The sequence below is a fragment of the Lynx canadensis genome, chromosome B3, assembly GCF_007474595.2.
Source record: "Lynx canadensis isolate LIC74 chromosome B3, mLynCan4.pri.v2, whole genome shotgun sequence".
Taxonomy (NCBI): domain Eukaryota; kingdom Metazoa; phylum Chordata; class Mammalia; order Carnivora; family Felidae; genus Lynx; species Lynx canadensis.
Window position 1 is genome coordinate 39757842 of NC_044308.2, and position 16282 is coordinate 39774123.

At 43.5% G+C, this 16282-nt stretch overlaps 1 protein-coding gene across 1 annotated transcript; it reads left to right on the forward strand.

Annotated features, from left to right (window-relative positions):
* The first annotated feature begins 1144 nt into the window (after positions 1–1144).
* Positions 1145–14950, forward strand: PDCD7 (programmed cell death 7). The gene is made up of 5 exons (XM_030317915.1): positions 1145–2041; positions 4469–4607; positions 10636–10872; positions 11127–11214; positions 13158–14950. The coding sequence occupies exons 1-5, from the start codon at positions 1175–1177 to the stop codon at positions 13279–13281; spliced, it is 1455 nt and encodes a 484-aa protein (XP_030173775.1). The 5' UTR covers positions 1145–1174; the 3' UTR covers positions 13282–14950.
* Positions 14951–16282: the final 1332 nt, after the last annotated feature.

Consider the following 16282-nt stretch of genomic DNA (forward strand, 5'->3'; position numbering starts at 1 on the left):
AAAGTCCTTTTGGAGGGGCACCTGGCTGGTTCAGTTGGTTGAGCCTCCGACGTCAGCTCAGGCCACGATCTTGCATTGGGCTCACTGCTGTCACTCCTGAAGGACTGTCTCTACCCCACCCTCCAACTTAAAAGTATATAACCAATTGCTCTTCACAATTCCAGTATAGATCTTTCAGCCCACGGTCCTGTCCCATGCTTTAATGAAACCACCTTTTTTGCACTGAAAACATCTGAAGAATTCTTTCTTGATCGTTCGCTCTGGGACGCCAACATCACATCACATCCATAACTGGCATTCTTTCAGTTCCCCGGCTTGACCTTCTGGGGAGTTTTTGCAAATGCTGTTCCTGATGGGGTTTTGGAGTGATGGTGGGGTCTGAAGCCCACAGCCAAGAAAGAATTCTTGAGATGTCTTTGATACAAAAAGGTGATTTTTTTAAAGCACGGGGACAGGACCCATGCGCAGAAAGAGCTGCCTGGACCGTGAGGCAAGAGTGGTTATATACTTAGGAGTTGGTGGAGGTAAAGTCAATGGGAAGTTTCCAAAGTTATATGCTAAAGGCTCACAGGATTCTGGAGGCTTAACTACTGTCAAGCTAAGGTTGTTTTCCTCTCTAACAAAAAACATTAATCAGACAGTTGGGAGTTCCTGGAGAAATGTTACACTCTGCCTGCCTCAAGTATTTGTCAATGGGATGCAGATTATAAAGGAAATTTAATTTTATCTACCATTTCCTTCTGCCTTTATTTCCCAAGTCACGATAAAGGCTCAAATCCTAGGACAACCTCCCTAACTTCTTTGACTAAGTCAAAACCTCTTTTAAGTTCTTCTTACCCAGTGTTTTCCTCTTTGGTTGTACTTCCGTTTACTGCTGCACCTTTGCATTTGTTTGCACGATTACTTGATTAACGTGTTTTTGTTACTAGGCAGGTAGTTCTACGAGGAGAAGACCTGTAGCTGTTAAATTGTTCGCAAAACAGCTAGCTCGGCAAGACGAACGCTTACTCATATTTAGGAATTGACGAACTGAAGGAATGCCAACCTACTGGCGAGGCTCTCTGGGCCGGAAGCGTTCTATAGGCGTCGCGCGCGTAGTACGTCACTTCCCCCTACCCCCTCTACAGGAACCACTCAAATTCCTGTCACTTCTGTGACTCCCTTCGTCGTGGACATGGCTCTGCCGCCCTTTTTCGCCCCAGGTCGCCCAGGCCCGCCGCCCCCGCAGCCGCCGCCTCCCGCTCCCTTCGGCTGTCCGCCACCGCCGCTGCCCTCCCCAGCTTTCCCGCCGCCTCTTCCCCAGCGGCCCGGCCCCTTTCCGGGGGCCTCCGCCCCCTTCCTCCAGCCCCCGCTGGCTCTGCAGCCCCGGGCCCCCGGGGAAGCCTCTCGCGGCGGTGGCGGCGGCGGCGTCTACTACCCGGTGCCGCCACCGCCGCTGCCTCCGCCGCCGCCCCAGTGCCGGCCCTTCCCGGGGACTGACGCTGGTGAGCGGCCACGGCCGCCGCCGCCAGGCCCGGGGCCGCCGTGGAGCCCCCGTTGGCCTGAGGCGCCGCCGCCGTCCGACGTACTCGGGGACGCGGCCTTGCAGCGCCTGCGCGACCGGCAGTGGCTAGAGGCGGTGTTCGGAACCCCGCGGCGGGCGGGCTGCCCACTCCCTCCACGCGCGCCCGCCGGGCCCAGCCTGGGAGAAGTGCGCGCGCGGTTGCGCGGGGCTCTGCGCCTGGTGCGACGGCTGCGCGACCTGGGCCAGGCCCTGCGCGAGGCCGAGGCTGACGGCGCGGCCTGGGTACTGTTGCATGCCCAGGCTGCGCCGTTGCGCGCCGAACTGGCCGAGAGACTACAGCTGCTGACCCAGGCCGCCTATGTGGGTGAGGCGCGGCGGAGGCTGGAGAGGGTCCGGCGCCGCCGGCTTCGGCTTCGCGAGAGGGCTCGGGAACGCGAGGCCGAGCGGGAGGCGGAGGCCGCGCGAGCAGCGGAGCGCGAGCAGGAGATTGACCTCTGGAGGGTCAAGTGCGTGCAGGAGGTGGAGGAGAAGAAGCGGGTAAGAGCGACAGATGTGCGGAGGCTGGGGGTAGTTCGAGTCTGGAACCTGAAGGGCCGTGAGGTTTTGCGCTGTCGTTTCCTACAGCTAAGCCTTTTTACTCAGCCGTAAATTAAAAAGATAGCCAGCATTTCCGACATCGTATCTCTATACTGATTGCCTGTTAATGTTGTATAATACAAAACACAAATGCTCCAGGTGCACCGCGAGTTCTGTAAACACAAAGTATAGGATTACACAATGGCGTTGCAGGGATGACGGACGCCCTGCCTCCAATTACAACGTTCTGTCCGCTTACTAACATTAAAGGCAAACAAGAATCTGTGTCCTTGCTTCTTGTACTGGTCTGGCTGATTTTAAGAATACAAAATCTAGAACACGTGGGGCCTTGACGCAAGGAACATATACTCTAATTGACTGATGGGGCTATAGTGATGACTTCTGCAGGATCCCTTTGTTTAGGAGTTTTAAACCAGGTATTTCCAACCCCCGCCCTCCCCCCCCCCTTAAACAATGGTGTTTTTGAGCACTTGCCAAATACTAGATGCTGCTCTAAATTCCTTGCATATACCAGATCTTTAATCCTTGTAACAACCCTGAAAGGTAAGCCATTTTACAGATTAGGAAATTGAGGCCTAGAGAAGTTAACTTGCCAACAATCACACAACTGGTTCCTAGCTGTTTTGCTCCTGATTTGAGCCCAGATTGGCTGATTCCAAAGCCTCTTGATCTTAAGCTCTTAAGTAGGGGCCAGAGTGAAACTGGAAATTGGTCAGATAGTTGTTTAAGGCATTCTCATTACTTCTGAGTGCCTGTAGGTGCTTCCCCTGTCCCTTCACTCTACAACTAGTTAGTATTTTCTCCTTCTCATACTCCTTGTGTCTGTTACTGCCTAGATTCTGATATAACTTCTTCCAGAAATGTAGTGATGGCAAACTTTGTCTTCACACCTCCAGGAATATCAGTACTTTTAAGGAGAATACTTGGAGGCAACACTGTAATTTAAGGAGTTTGTATCAGTTTCACAGACATTTAATAAGAACCCATTATGTGCCAGACCCACTGCTGGGTGCTGGTGATAGAGACGATTAGGATATAGTGCTTGTCCTTGAGGGGCTTAGAGCCTCATGGGGACCATGTCTATACAGATGGTATGTGTTAGGGTTTCAACTGTAAGTGCTATTGGAACCCAGAGAAGGAATATCCAATCTGTTGGGAAACAGGGTAAGGGAAGGCTTTGTGGATGAGATAGGGGACCTCTGACCTGAGTCTTGAAGGAAATGTCAAAGCCAAGTGAAAGCAACAGGTGCAGTTCCAGGCAGAGAGAGTAGTACAAGCAGAAGAAGGAAACTGTATGATGTGGTGGTATTGGTGGAATTACAGGCACTTACTTGATATACGGGTTGAGAGCTTTAGGCAAAAGGATCTTTCTTACCACCCACAATGTGCGGGTTGGAGACAGGGTCCTGTGAGTGGTGGTTTAAAGAACCAGAGTTATTTCGTCTACTTGTGAACCAACTTAAGAGTAGGATAGGGTCTTATGAAATCTTGCCGTTTGCAACTACGTAGATGGAACTGGAGGGTATTATGCTAAGTGAAATTAGAGAAAGACAAAAATCATATGACTTCACTCATATGAGGACTTTAAGAAACAAAACAGATGAACATAAGGGAAGGGAAACAAAAATAATATAAAAACAGGGAGGGGGACAAAACAGAAGAGACTCATAAATATGGAGAACAAACTGAGGGTTGCTGGAGGGGTTGAGGGAGAGGGGATGGGCTAAATGGATAAGGGGTACTAAGGAATCTACTCCTGAAATCATTGTTGCACTATATGCTAACTAATTTGGATGTAAATTAAAAAAAATAAAAAACAAAATTAAAATAAATAAAGATGGTAATGGTGTATATTTAAAAAAAAAAAACAAAACAAAAACGAGTAGGATCGGGTCTTCCGTGTTGGAAAGGCTGTCGTGTCACAAGATCCTTGGCACTTTAGAACACTGGAGTGCAACTTATGTGTGTTGTGGGTCACTGACAGAATTGTAGAGTCCTGGGCCTTTCCGACCCCATTCCTTATCTTCCATTCTAATCTAAGTCTTTGGGTCCAGGAATCTGCACTTCTAACAAGAGAGCCCCCACTTAAAGCAAGTTGGATGCAGATGTTCCTTGGACTGTACTTGGAGAAATTCTGAGGAAAAAACAAAGATGAGCTCCCACATGGAAGCTGCAGAGAAGATTAACCCCTTGGCTGGACCAGTGTGGAGAGCCGTTGTGTATAGCCCAGGAAATTGGGATGTAGATCCTATAGAAATTCTTATCCCTGAGACTGCCTAATCCTCTGAAATCTCACTGCTGGGCAGCTGTTCTCTGCTTTGAGGTTGTTCCTAATACTAGGTTTCATAGACTCTCTTTCTTTTCCAGGAGCAGGAACTTAAAGCTGCTGCTGATGGTGTCTTATCTGAAGTGAGGAAAAAACAAGCAGACACCAAAAGAATGGTGGACATTCTTCGGGCCTTGGAGAAATTGAGGAAACTCAGGAAAGAGGCAGCAGCAAGGAAGGGTAACCATGGCTTTGCATCTCTACTTGGATTTATTCATCTCATGCCCCACTCCTTCCCTTTCTTTATCCTAGTGCCCTCCCTCCCCCAAATTTTTGAAGGAAAATGTTTGATATTTAATTATTTTCACCCAGTAAGGTAACAAAGTTTGTCAGTAGTACCTCAGAACCTTTGAAGCAGGAAGCCTCAGAAATTGTTCATATCTTGATTGACAGGGTTGAAAAGACAGGCAGGTGTGGGAACCCACTGCACTACCTTTCCCTTGATTCATCATCCCCTCCTCCCCCGCCCCCAGGCATTCCTGGCCACTTTTCTGAGTGAGGTTGGCATGGCTAGTCACCTTTGCCCATGTGCCAAGGCAGAAGCTGTCCTATATTTACTGTTTACTTTACTTTGCTTTAGAAGGTGTTGAAAACTTGGCATGCTCCTTTGGATATATTTCAAACCTGAAACATTGATATTTTTAAAGTTATGAATGGTTGGATAGGGCAGGGAGCACCTTGCAGAGTGTACATGAATGTTTTCAGCTTACATGACTGTCACTTTTGGATCAGAAAATCTCATTGGTTTCCTCTTGCCTCTAGAGGGAGCACTGGTTTTCTAGAAGTTCCCTAGTTGTGCTTTGAACATTTGCCTATCTTGATCTTTGCTTTTGCCAGTCTATTTGTGTGGAGGGCGTTTAGTCCCATCTTTGCCATTTTAAGTTCTCACTGTTCTTCAAAACTAAATACAGATGCAGCATCCTCCATCCTTACCAGAAATGGGCTGAGGTGACCTGCTCCTTCTCACTTGTACCTGGTTTGGACCACATACTGCCTTATTTAGTAGGCTATAGGCCGTTAATATTCACCAAGGATATTTGAGAGTACGCAAATTAGCAAGTACCATGGTAGCAAATTATTTCCCCTGTGTGGCTTAAAATATAAATGAAAACTGTGAGTCAGACCCTTCGTAATTAAGTTTCATTGGGTTGTGATCATTATGTATTCAGCCAAGCTCATTTACTAGCTAAGTGATAAGTTTCTGCATGCCAGCCTTTAGAGCGGTTGATTCAGATTCAGGCCTCAGATGACCCTCATAGCACATTCATGAGTCAAAGGGGAGTTTGCATCTACTGTGTCTAGCCTTACCTCTTTTTTACGAGAATGAAAACCTGAGGGCTATTATTTAATATTCCCCTACCCTATGTCCTCTGTGAGGTGAGTGGTCAGTAAACTTTTGCCAAGTGAATTTACTAGCATAATTTCTCACTTTTAGTCTTCCTCACTTTCATCCAAAAGAAGGAGGAAATTTTAGAGGAATTGTGATGTATAAAAATAAGCAGCCTCTGTGGAGTTAATGGGCTTGGGCGTAAAATGATTTGGTAACAAGCAGCTAGTTGCGTTATATACTTAATACTTCTCTCTCAAGGTGCATATACCTCCAACTAAGTACTGAGAGAATGAGGTTGGATATGTAAGTAAGCAGGGCTACATTGCAAAATGTCTTATGGGCCAGACTAGACTTCTCACCTATGCTTAAAGGTGAGAGGAACCATGAAAGGTTTTAAGCAGAAAGTGAAATGACAACAATGATTGGTGGGCAGAGCAGAGAAACGTTTGCAGCATCTAGGAAGGAGGGAGGAAAGGAGAGAGACTAAGAAGGCTGTTATAGTCTGGGCACAGATAATATGGGAGTGTGAACTATGGGTCATTAAGAAATGAATAAAGTTTCGAGGGAGAATACACGTGTATAAATAAATAACTTGGGGAACTCAGCAGTAGTAGGAGGAATATACTTGGTGTTGACAAGTTCAGTTTGGGACCTGTTGAGTTTGAGGTGCCTGTTCATCAGCATGTAGCCACAAGTAGGAATAACCTTAAAAGAGTTGTGTGGCCTGAGATGAGGCCAAAAAGACAAAATCCTAGGGAATGTAAAAATCAAGATGGATAAACAGGTGGCCACAAGAGAGGTCAGAGAGATAGGAGAAAAAGGTAGGTCCTCTGCCTCCTTCTGGAAAGTGGCAAATACTCAGAAAGATTGTGTAATCTCAGGCAGGTTACTTAAACTTCTCTTTGCCTTGATTTCTTCATCTGTAAGAAGGACGTTTCTAAAGATTAAGAGACATCCATGGGAGGGGTGCCTGAGTGGCTCAGTAGGTTAAGCGTCCCACTTCGGGTCAGGTCGTGATCTCACAGTTTGTGAGTTTGAGCCCCGCATCGGGGCTCCGTGCTGACAGCTTAGAGCCTGGAGCCTGCTTCGGATTCTGTGTCTCCCTCTCTCTCTGCTCCTCCCCTGCTCATGCTCTGTCTCTCTGTCTCTCTCCTTCAAAAATAAATAAAAACGTTAAAAAAAAAAAAAAAAAAGAAAAGAAACATCCATGGGAATTAGTACCCAATAGATGATCAGTGACTTATGCTAGGTGCATTTTTTCAGTGAAATGGTATGGGTTGAAGCCAGACTAGACTACATTAAAGAGGGAATAAGAGATTAAGAAAAGCAAACAGTGACTTCAACTTATTAAAAGTTTGCCTGTGGTGCTCACTTGGTTCAGTTGGTTGAGCATCCTACTCTTGATTTTGGCTCAGGTCATGATTCCAGGGTTATTGGATCAAGCCCCGAGTCAGGCTCTGTGCTGACAGCTTGGAGCCTGGATCCTGCTTCAGATCTGTGTCTCCCTCTCTCTCTGCCCCTAACCCACTCGCGTTCTGTTTCTGTCTCTCTCAAAAGTAAATAAACATTAAAATAAAGTTTAAAAAAAGAAAAAAAGGTTTGCCTCTGAAGAAAGGAGTGAGCAGTTGCCTGGTTGGCTCAGTCAGTTAAGCATCTGACTTGAGCTTTAGGTCATGATCTCATGGTTAGTGAGCCCGAGCCCCACCATGGGTGAGCCCTGCTTCTTTCTCTTTCTCTCTCTCTCTCTCTCTCTCTCTCTCTCTTCCTCTCTCTCTGCCCCTCATGGGATTCTTTCTCTCTCTCGCTCCTCCCTTGCTCATTTGCACTTTCAAAAAAAAAAATGAAGAAAGGAGTGAGCAAGATCAATATATGTGGAGTGGTAGTGTGGAGGGGCGGGGTGGTACCCTTAGGGTTGTGGGGAAAATTTGAACATGTATAATTGCGGAATGAGTAGAGGGAGAGGGTCAGAGAGACGCAGGAAGGATAGTTGATGGCTCAACGTCCTGTAGAAGGTAGGAAGACTCCAATCCCAGGTGGAGGGATTAACTTAAGTGTAGAAGGATCTGTCTCCACTGGAATGAAAATGAAGGAGGGGGCGCCTGGGTGGCTCAGTCGGTTAAGCGTCCGACTTCAGCTCAGGTCATGGTCTCGTGGTTTGTGAGTTCGAGCCCTGCATTGGGCTCTGTGCTGACAGCTCAGAGCCTGGAGCCTGCTTCAGATTCTGTGTCTCTCCATCTGTCCGCCCCTCCCATACTCATGCTCTGTTTCTCTGTCAATAATAAATAAACGTTAAAAAAAAAAAAGAAAATGAAGGAGACAAGGAGGGGTAGTAATGCAGATGAGTGAAATCGGGGGCCGAAAGTTAAGAGATGTCCTGCCTGCTAGCCTGTGTTCTCTAAGATAGGCTGGATGGTTTGCTGAGAGGCAATAGAAGAGAAAGGCTTTAGGAGAGCAGTGAAGGTTTGAAATAACTGCTGTGAAGAATGAGTGGGAGCCAACTAGAAACCCATGGGAGTTTGGTTGTAGGCAGGTGCTGTGGGCCCAGCTGATGTAGTTCTATACTGGCACTAGGCCACAATATCAGTACTCACAGGAGTATTCTGCAGCTGGCAGGTGAGCACAGAGCACAGGGTTGTTAGGGTTTTGCTTTATGGGTGACCACAAGTTTTGATGAAGACCAGTAGAAAAGCGAGTAGATTTGGATACGTTCATTTGGAACTTTTAGTGAGGCTGACAAGAGTCTCTGGGAAGGTAGAAAGTCCTCGTTTGGGAAGAAAAGAATTGTGCTTAAGACAGAGGTAGCAGGGTTTTTTGATCATTCCAAGGCTCAAAGACTGGACAAAGCCCTAAGGTGTGGGTGGCTGAAGGGGAAAAAAGGAGAAGGTGCTGGTATGTAGGAACTGCAGGAACTGGATGAGTGAGTGGTGGAGGTGGAAGGAACTAACTAGACTGTGTCAGTACATGGGGCCAAGAGGAAGACTGGGTGAGGATTGCCGTTTCTGAGGGAGTAAGTCATGGTGATCAGAAGTAATCAGTGAAAGGGTGAGGGATGTGTGGGTTCGTGGTTCAGGCCTAGCAGCCTGAGATGGGAACAGGCCACTGCTCCTCATGGGATCTGTAGGCACTTTGGGGCTGATGCAGTGTCTGTAATTTCACCATACTGGCAGATTTTAGTACTGTCTGGCCCTTTACAGAAAAATTTGCCAGTTCCTGGTTTAGGTAAAGAAATTAAACAAAATCATGAAATTATTATGAAACAACGTAGTGACAGCTTGAACTTCTCCATGCGTAAGAATTTTGTGTGTATTTGGAAAATATTTGGCAACTTAGTAAAAGATGGATTTGAGTTGTAGAGTTTCCTTAGTTGGGAATGAGTGCCAGCCATGAGAAAATGATCTGGAGAAATGTTAGCCATGGAGGTGAGGCTAGGAGAGCTAATTCCATAACCACTTAGTTGCAGTGGTTGAGGGAGAAAAGAAGCAGACCTCCAAAGGCCTTGATCAACTCTTTTAGGAAGCAGTTTATTACCACATTTAGGCAGTCTTGAAAGTACTCATGAACATTTCTTCTCTTGAGAATTTATCATATAGAAATAATCGATAGAAGGAAAAAAGTAACGTGCCCAGGAGTATTGATTGTAACAGTATATGCTGACAGGACATTTGGAACAGCCTAAGTGTCCAGAAGTAGGGAGCTTGTTAAGTAAATTATGGTACATTGAATTGATGAAACAGGATAGAGCCATTAAACAAATAATTATAAAGATTGGAAAAGAATGTAGAGAATTGACCTGGAGCTGTAGAAGTTACACATACTATGTTGAACTATGTGAAGTTGATAATGTATGGACAAAAATGACTGCAGAATCAATGGGGGAAATAAAAATGGTTTATTATGTTAGTGGGATTTGAATTTTTTTCTTCCTGGTATCCGGTATTGTTAAAATGCTCCCATAATAAATACATTTGCAAGGACTAACAGGATGGACTGCACCCATGTCACTCTAGGATGAATCACCTAGCAGCTCCAGCAGCTTTTATGTCACAGAGCCAAGTGGCTAGTGAGTGCACAACTGCAGTCTACTCAAGTATTCATTAAATTTTAAGGTATTTTCCTTAAAAAATAAATATAAATATAAAAAATATTTTACCTTATGGAATTTTATGAAAAATTTCACACATGCACAAAAATAGAACACCTAAATAAAATACCCATAATCAACTATGATGCCCCTGTCACACATAACGAAATTAGTAGTAATTCTTTGGTATCACCTACTAACTAGTCTATAATCAAATTTTCACAGTTGTGGTTCTAGCTGTGTTGGCCATCCTTTTAGCTGACTTCACAGTTAAATCAGGGCGACTAACCATCCCAGGTTTCCCAGGACACTGGGCTCTCAGTACTAAAACTGGGCAAACTGAAATATTTGGTCATCCTACACTAAGCAGCAGACTGTGAGGTTAGTAGGTTGGTTACATGTATTTCTTCCTCACTATCCAAGTGTCTTCTCCTAGAACTTCAGATTCAGTCAGAAGGTAAATTGTTTATTACTTGCTCTGGGAGCCTGTGCTGTGAGAATATCACAATGAAGAAGTGTAAGAGTTTCTCTATAGTGAGCTCTCTGTCCAACCAAAGGATCAAAACCATTAGAAATAAAATCAAAGGTTAAGTGGTATGATCCAAAGAGAGGACTTAGAGAAAGTCAGGGTGAGGTCAGATTAATTGGAGACTCAAGATCAAATTGAGCCTTGAAGATTGGTTAGAATTTATAAACTAAGCAAATTCATAACGTAAGTAGGACTTTGTGTCTGCTCAGTAGAACACATGTTGGGGGTAAAAAGTTGTATCTAAAATGCTGTTTGGATCTCTTCCTAGGGGTCTGTCCTCCAGCCTCAGCAGATGAGACTTTTGAGCATCATCTTCAGCGACTAAGAAAACTCATTAAAAAACGCTCTGAATTATACGAAGCTGAAGAGAGAGCCCTCAGGGTTATGTTGGAAGGAGAACAAGAAGAAGAGAGGAAAAGAGAATTTGAAAAGAAACAGAGGAAAGAAAAAGAGAAAATTTTACTTCAGAAGCGTGAAATTGAGTCCAAGTTATTTGGGGATCCACGTAAGTTCTTTTGTAACCAGTGGAGAAAAGGAAGATGCTAGATTGGCAGCTCTTTCCCTAATGGATGATCTCAAACTAAGGTGGTAGGCAGCAAATGAAACCTTTGAGACTTAAAATTCTGAACTGTGTACTGGAAATCATGGATAAAGATGAAACATTTGATCGCATTGTTGTACTGTCATAGTCATAGGTTCAGTCAGCTTGCCTCTAGGTATGAGACATGATGATGTGGTAATGTGCCTTTTCTTTTTCAGATGAGTTCCCACTTGCACACCTCCTGCAACCCTTCCGACAGTATTACCTCCAAGCTGAGCACTCCCTGCCAGCACTCATCCAGATAAGGTCAGAGGGGCACTCTCCATGCCACCTTCCCCTTAGATAGCAAGAAGCACTTACAGTGTTTATTTTGTTGAGGTGTATTGCTTTTTCTTTTTTTAGGTTCCGTACAGGTTTATATAAAGTTTTTAATTCTAAGGATGCCACATAAATCTTGTTTAGTCCTCAGTCCTTGAGAAATAAATGACTCTTTTAACAGGTGAAGAAACTGAAACTCAGGTTGTGACTTGCCCTTTGTATTATCTCATGCTGTAGTTGTTACATTGACTTAAAGCATCGGCTTCCTTTTCCTAATTCTCTTCTGCTGCTAAATAGACCAAGGGAGAGAAACCCTCCCTATCTACTTGCCTGTGGAGACTGATTAAGTCCCAAACTGACTTGTGAGTTCTTACAGGTCGAAGCCAAGAGAGCTAGGAACAGGGGGTCTCATCTTAACCTGCAGTTATTAATGAGCTGGGTAGAGTTTTCAACTCTTCTGGGTCTCACTTTCCTCACCTATAAAATGAAAATGGTAGACTGGAATGTGGCCTTCAAACTTCAGCAGTAGTGCTCTTCCCAAAGGTAGTCTTTTGAGAAATCCATTTGTAAAACAGTTTGAATGAATGGGTTGCGTAGGTGTAGACAGTTTAAATCTGTTATTGATTGGAAGCACTTTGTTGTTTCTAGATTCCCCAGAACATCTGCTTGGGGCCTAGTGGTCCTCAAAGCCTGGTTTGACAATCACTGAACTAAGTGATCTATCAGGTTCCTTCCAAACCTCTAATGATGGTTATTAGCGTACCAAGTTTGTGTTCTGGGAAAAGTATATTTCTGGTTAATATAGAAGTTTTAGCTTTTATTTATTTATTGAGAGCAGGGGAGGGGCAGACTGGGGTTGGGGGCCAGTGGGGGAGAGGTGTACGGGGAGAGAGAATCCCTAGCAGGATCTGCACTGTCAGTGCAGAGACCGACGTGGAGCTCTATCCCACAGACTGTGAGATCATGACCTGAGCTGATATCAAGAGTCAGACGCTTAACTGACTGAGCCACCTAGGCACCCCCAAGTTGTAGCTTTTAAATATAAGTACAGTTGATTCTCATTATTCACAGTAGTTATGTTCTATAAAAGCTGCAGTGTTGAATTAGGGAATGCCAAATTCTGTTCCTAAAGGAAATACAGGGTTTGGTTCCTGTGAGCCTCGGACCACAACATTTTCATGAACCAATCAATATATAACATTGTTTTATGTGTATTTCTTTTAAAAAACACTTTGTTTAATATATATTGTCGATTCATTAACACTGAACTCATACTTAACAGCATTATAACTCCTGCCTCAACATAGCTTTTCTAATATACATGTACTCTCTGTAAGGCATATTCCAGCCTTCTCATTCTAGCTAGTACTGCAACAGTATACTTAGGGGCCATCTTAAATAGCAAAATAACCAATAAAAGCACATATATGTGAAAAATGCAGTACTAAATACACTGCAAAAAGGACACTTTACAATATGAGGCTGAAAACAGTGTCACCTTATTTGACTTCAGTGAAGACAGTGTCATCTTATTTGACTTCAGTGGGAATGTACCTGTCAGTGACTTAGATTTTTCATGGCTCTGCATGTTGGCAAGTGACCATGAAAGCACCACAAGTAACGATTATGAAGTTACACATAAATTTTAGTGAATAGGCAAATTTGCGATTATGGAACCTGCAAATAATGAGGATCAACTGTATATTTATTATTGGGTTACCCATAAGATCATAAGTTGTTTGCAGTTTTTTCCCCCTTTATGTGTACATTTAAGAAATACTGTCCTTTGCATAATGCCTAGAAATCAAATTCTTGAGTGGACTGGTACATCAGTCATTTGAAAGCTAAGTCCTGAAATAGAGTATTTAGTTGCTGAACATCTTGCTTGGAATAAAACAAATAAACAGTTGTTCTACAATGTTCTTATTAAGGCATGATTGGGATCAGTACCTGGTGCCATCTGATCATCCCAAAGGCAACTCCGTTCCCCAAGGATGGGTCCTTCCCCCGCTCCCCAGCAACGACATCTGGGCAACAGCCATTAAGCTGCATTAGTAAAGATGCTCCAGAAGTGTGGTCCGGCCAAGGCTCTTTCCAGCTCTAAATACTAGTGATGCCACCATCTTCTCGTGCTGTAGACTAAACCACAACCTCTAAACTCCATGTGGCATTGTTCCACCCAGAAGTTACGTTTTCCTTGAGTGCTCTGTCCTGGCCAGAGATGCCTCTTGAATCAGGAGATTAATATGTTTCTTCAGGAAAGGACCTAGGTGAACTGGGGTTATTACCACAGAAAGTGACCTTGGTTCACCGAATTTGCCTCTGTTTTGAAGGGGCTTGGTTCAGAGTGACTTGTTAATTTACTCTTTAACTTCTTGTGTGGTGATGGGTAAGTACACTGCATACACTCAACACAAATGTGCATTGGGTAGACTTAGTCCTTCCCCCAGTACTGAGTGTGAAGGCAAGCTTTGATGTAAAACCTCTTTACCCTCCTTACCCAAAGAACCCTCTCACTTCTAGGAGGAAAGGTCAGAAATGCTTTATCTATGGTTTTATGAATCCCACTTTTGGTGCAGCTTGAGAGGCTCCAGACTGGGCTGCCAGAAAAGCTCATGGCCTAGTCTGGTAGTCACGTGGAGAACTTGGAAAACCTGTATCCATATTGGATCGTGTTTTAATGGATAATGGCTGCATCTTCCCATGTTAGAAGGATCCTAACAAAAACACCTGTTATTTAAGTTCCTGAAGATCTAGTTGTTCAGAATCCCCAATGATAGAAATTTATCTTAACCTCCCTCAGTCACATTGTAGGGGCCGGTATGTATAGCTGTGGAATTTTCTTAGGAACTCAAACTTTCAAAAACAGCCATGTAGTTAAAGCTGGGAGGAAAGCAGATAAAAATAATAAAATTTATTTTTTTATATTCATTAATAAATGCTATTGTGCCTGGGAATGATCAATCATAACATGTCAGGGTTTTTGTTTTGTTTTGTTTTACTCTTTGTCATTTATTGTGTTATTTATATTTCCGAAAAGCTAAATAAATATCATTTTTATTTTTTAGTTTGAGCCTTTGCCCCCAAATTTGTTGCCTACCAAATCACTACACACACTTTAACATGAATGAAACACATTTTCACTCCAAAATGCAAACTTGTCAAATAGACATTTGCTAGGAGAAGGTGAATCTCCAGCACCAAACTTTGTGGAATCCAACTCTGGATAAGCAGGAAAGGACAACAACCTTGGAAATGATTGCATGTAGTTGGAAATTCTGGGGTGCAAGATGCTAACACCTTTGTTCTTTTTCTGTTTAATCTGCATTGTTAAATTTATATATTATGCGCTTCAGAGTTAACAGATAGGATATGAAGGCCAGCGCTCCAAAGTGTGTGTCTAAGCTCATATACCTTAAAATCTGTTGTGATTAGCCTCACATAACCCCCATAGGCCTGTGTGCCCTTTTATAAATCCCCACCATTTGCTGTCTGATGAGATGTAGGAAGAGTAGAAATAAAAGATGAATTGTATGATGTGTTCAGTGTGCAGGCAGCCTTGTCACTAAGACATCTGCATTGATGGGGGCATGAGTGTGAAGCAGGGATTCAGGAAAATAGGCAGCAGAACCCAAGAGGAAGGGATTTAACCTCAGGTGGAAAAAAGCCTTCCCTCTTTCATTCAGCTTCTGCAAAGTTTTAATAAAGTAAACATTATTTTTATTGTTTGGCTTTGTTTTGTAAGTTTTTCCTCGTTTATCACCTTGCATGGTGGTGGTGGCAACAGCCACTGGTACTTGATGGGTTTAGAAAGACATAGAGTAGTGCCTGATGAATTGTACTTCTGAGAATATGGACAGTGTCATTGTAATCTTTTCCCCCCAAAAATCTTCTTTTATTGTAGAAATTTTCAAGCATCCGAAAGTAAAGAGAATAGTATAATTTTTTCCGTATATCCATCATCTGGCTTCAGATAATTGTCAACTTACAGCAAATCTTGTTTCATCTGCAACCCACTACTCTATAGACTATTTTGAAGCAAATCTCAGACATCATATTAATTATTTCAGTATGTAGGGCTCCACTCTGGGCATAGAGTCTACTTAAAAAAATTTTTTTCAGTATGTGGCTCTAAAAGATATTTTTAAAATGTAACCATAGTGGCATTATTGCACTGAAAGAAATGAATGACTTTTTTTTTTCTTTTTTTTTTTTTTAAATTTTTTTTTTTTTTCAACGTTTTTTATTTATTTTTGGGACAGAGAGAGACAGAGCATGAACGGGGGAGGGGCAGAGAGAGAGGGAGACACAGAATCGGAAACAGGCTCCAGGCTCTGAGCCATCAGCCCAGAGCCTGATGCGGGGCTCGAACTCACGGACCGCGAGATCATGACCTGGCTGAAGTCGGACGCTTAGCCGACTGCGCCACCCAGGCGCCCCATGACTTCTTGATATCATCAAATTCCCAGTGTTCAGATTTCCTTATCTCATAAATGTGTATTTTACACTTGGCTCAAATTAAGATCTAGATGCAGTCTATACACTGTTGTTGGTTGATATGTTTCTTAAGTTTCTGATAATCCATAGGTCTTTCTTGCTTCCTCCTGTATACTCTTGTACTCTATCTCCCTTGAGATTTATTACTTGAAGAAATTTTTTTCCTGAAGTTTCCAGTCTGAATTTTGCTTATTGCATCCTTGTGATAGCATGTTCCTCTGTTTCCATATCTCCTATAATTTAGTGGTTAGAGCTGCATTGCCCAGTGTGGTAGATATGTATCGCTATTGGGCACTTGAAAGAGTTTGAAATGGAGTTTGAATTGAGTTGAATAATTACACCTATGGATCACGTTTCTATTGGACAGCACTGATTAAGAGTGCACACATTTTTTGACCACATACAGATTGGAGTTTTCTGAAGAATATATTATACACCTGGTGTGTACTCCATTCAGGACTAAAGTCTAGTTGTCTATTTTTGTGATCTCAGCAGCCACTGGTAATCAAGACCTAAAGTCATTCCTTTGGAGTTGCAAAATAGTGATAGTTTAATTCTG

What these genes read in the sequence shown, in the direction of transcription:
- PDCD7 (XM_030317915.1), top strand. Translation starts at nt 1,175, where the DNA reads ATGGCTCTGCCGCCCTTTTTCGCCCCAGGTCGCCCAGGCCCGCCGCCC. An exon ending in AGGTGGAGGAGAAGAAGCGG is followed by an intron (nt 2,042 to 4,468) that starts GTAAGAGCGACA and finishes TTTCTTTTCCAG; the next exon opens with GAGCAGGAACTTAAAGCTGC. An exon ending in AGAGGCAGCAGCAAGGAAGG is followed by an intron (nt 4,608 to 10,635) that starts GTAACCATGGCT and finishes ATCTCTTCCTAG; the next exon opens with GGGTCTGTCCTCCAGCCTCA.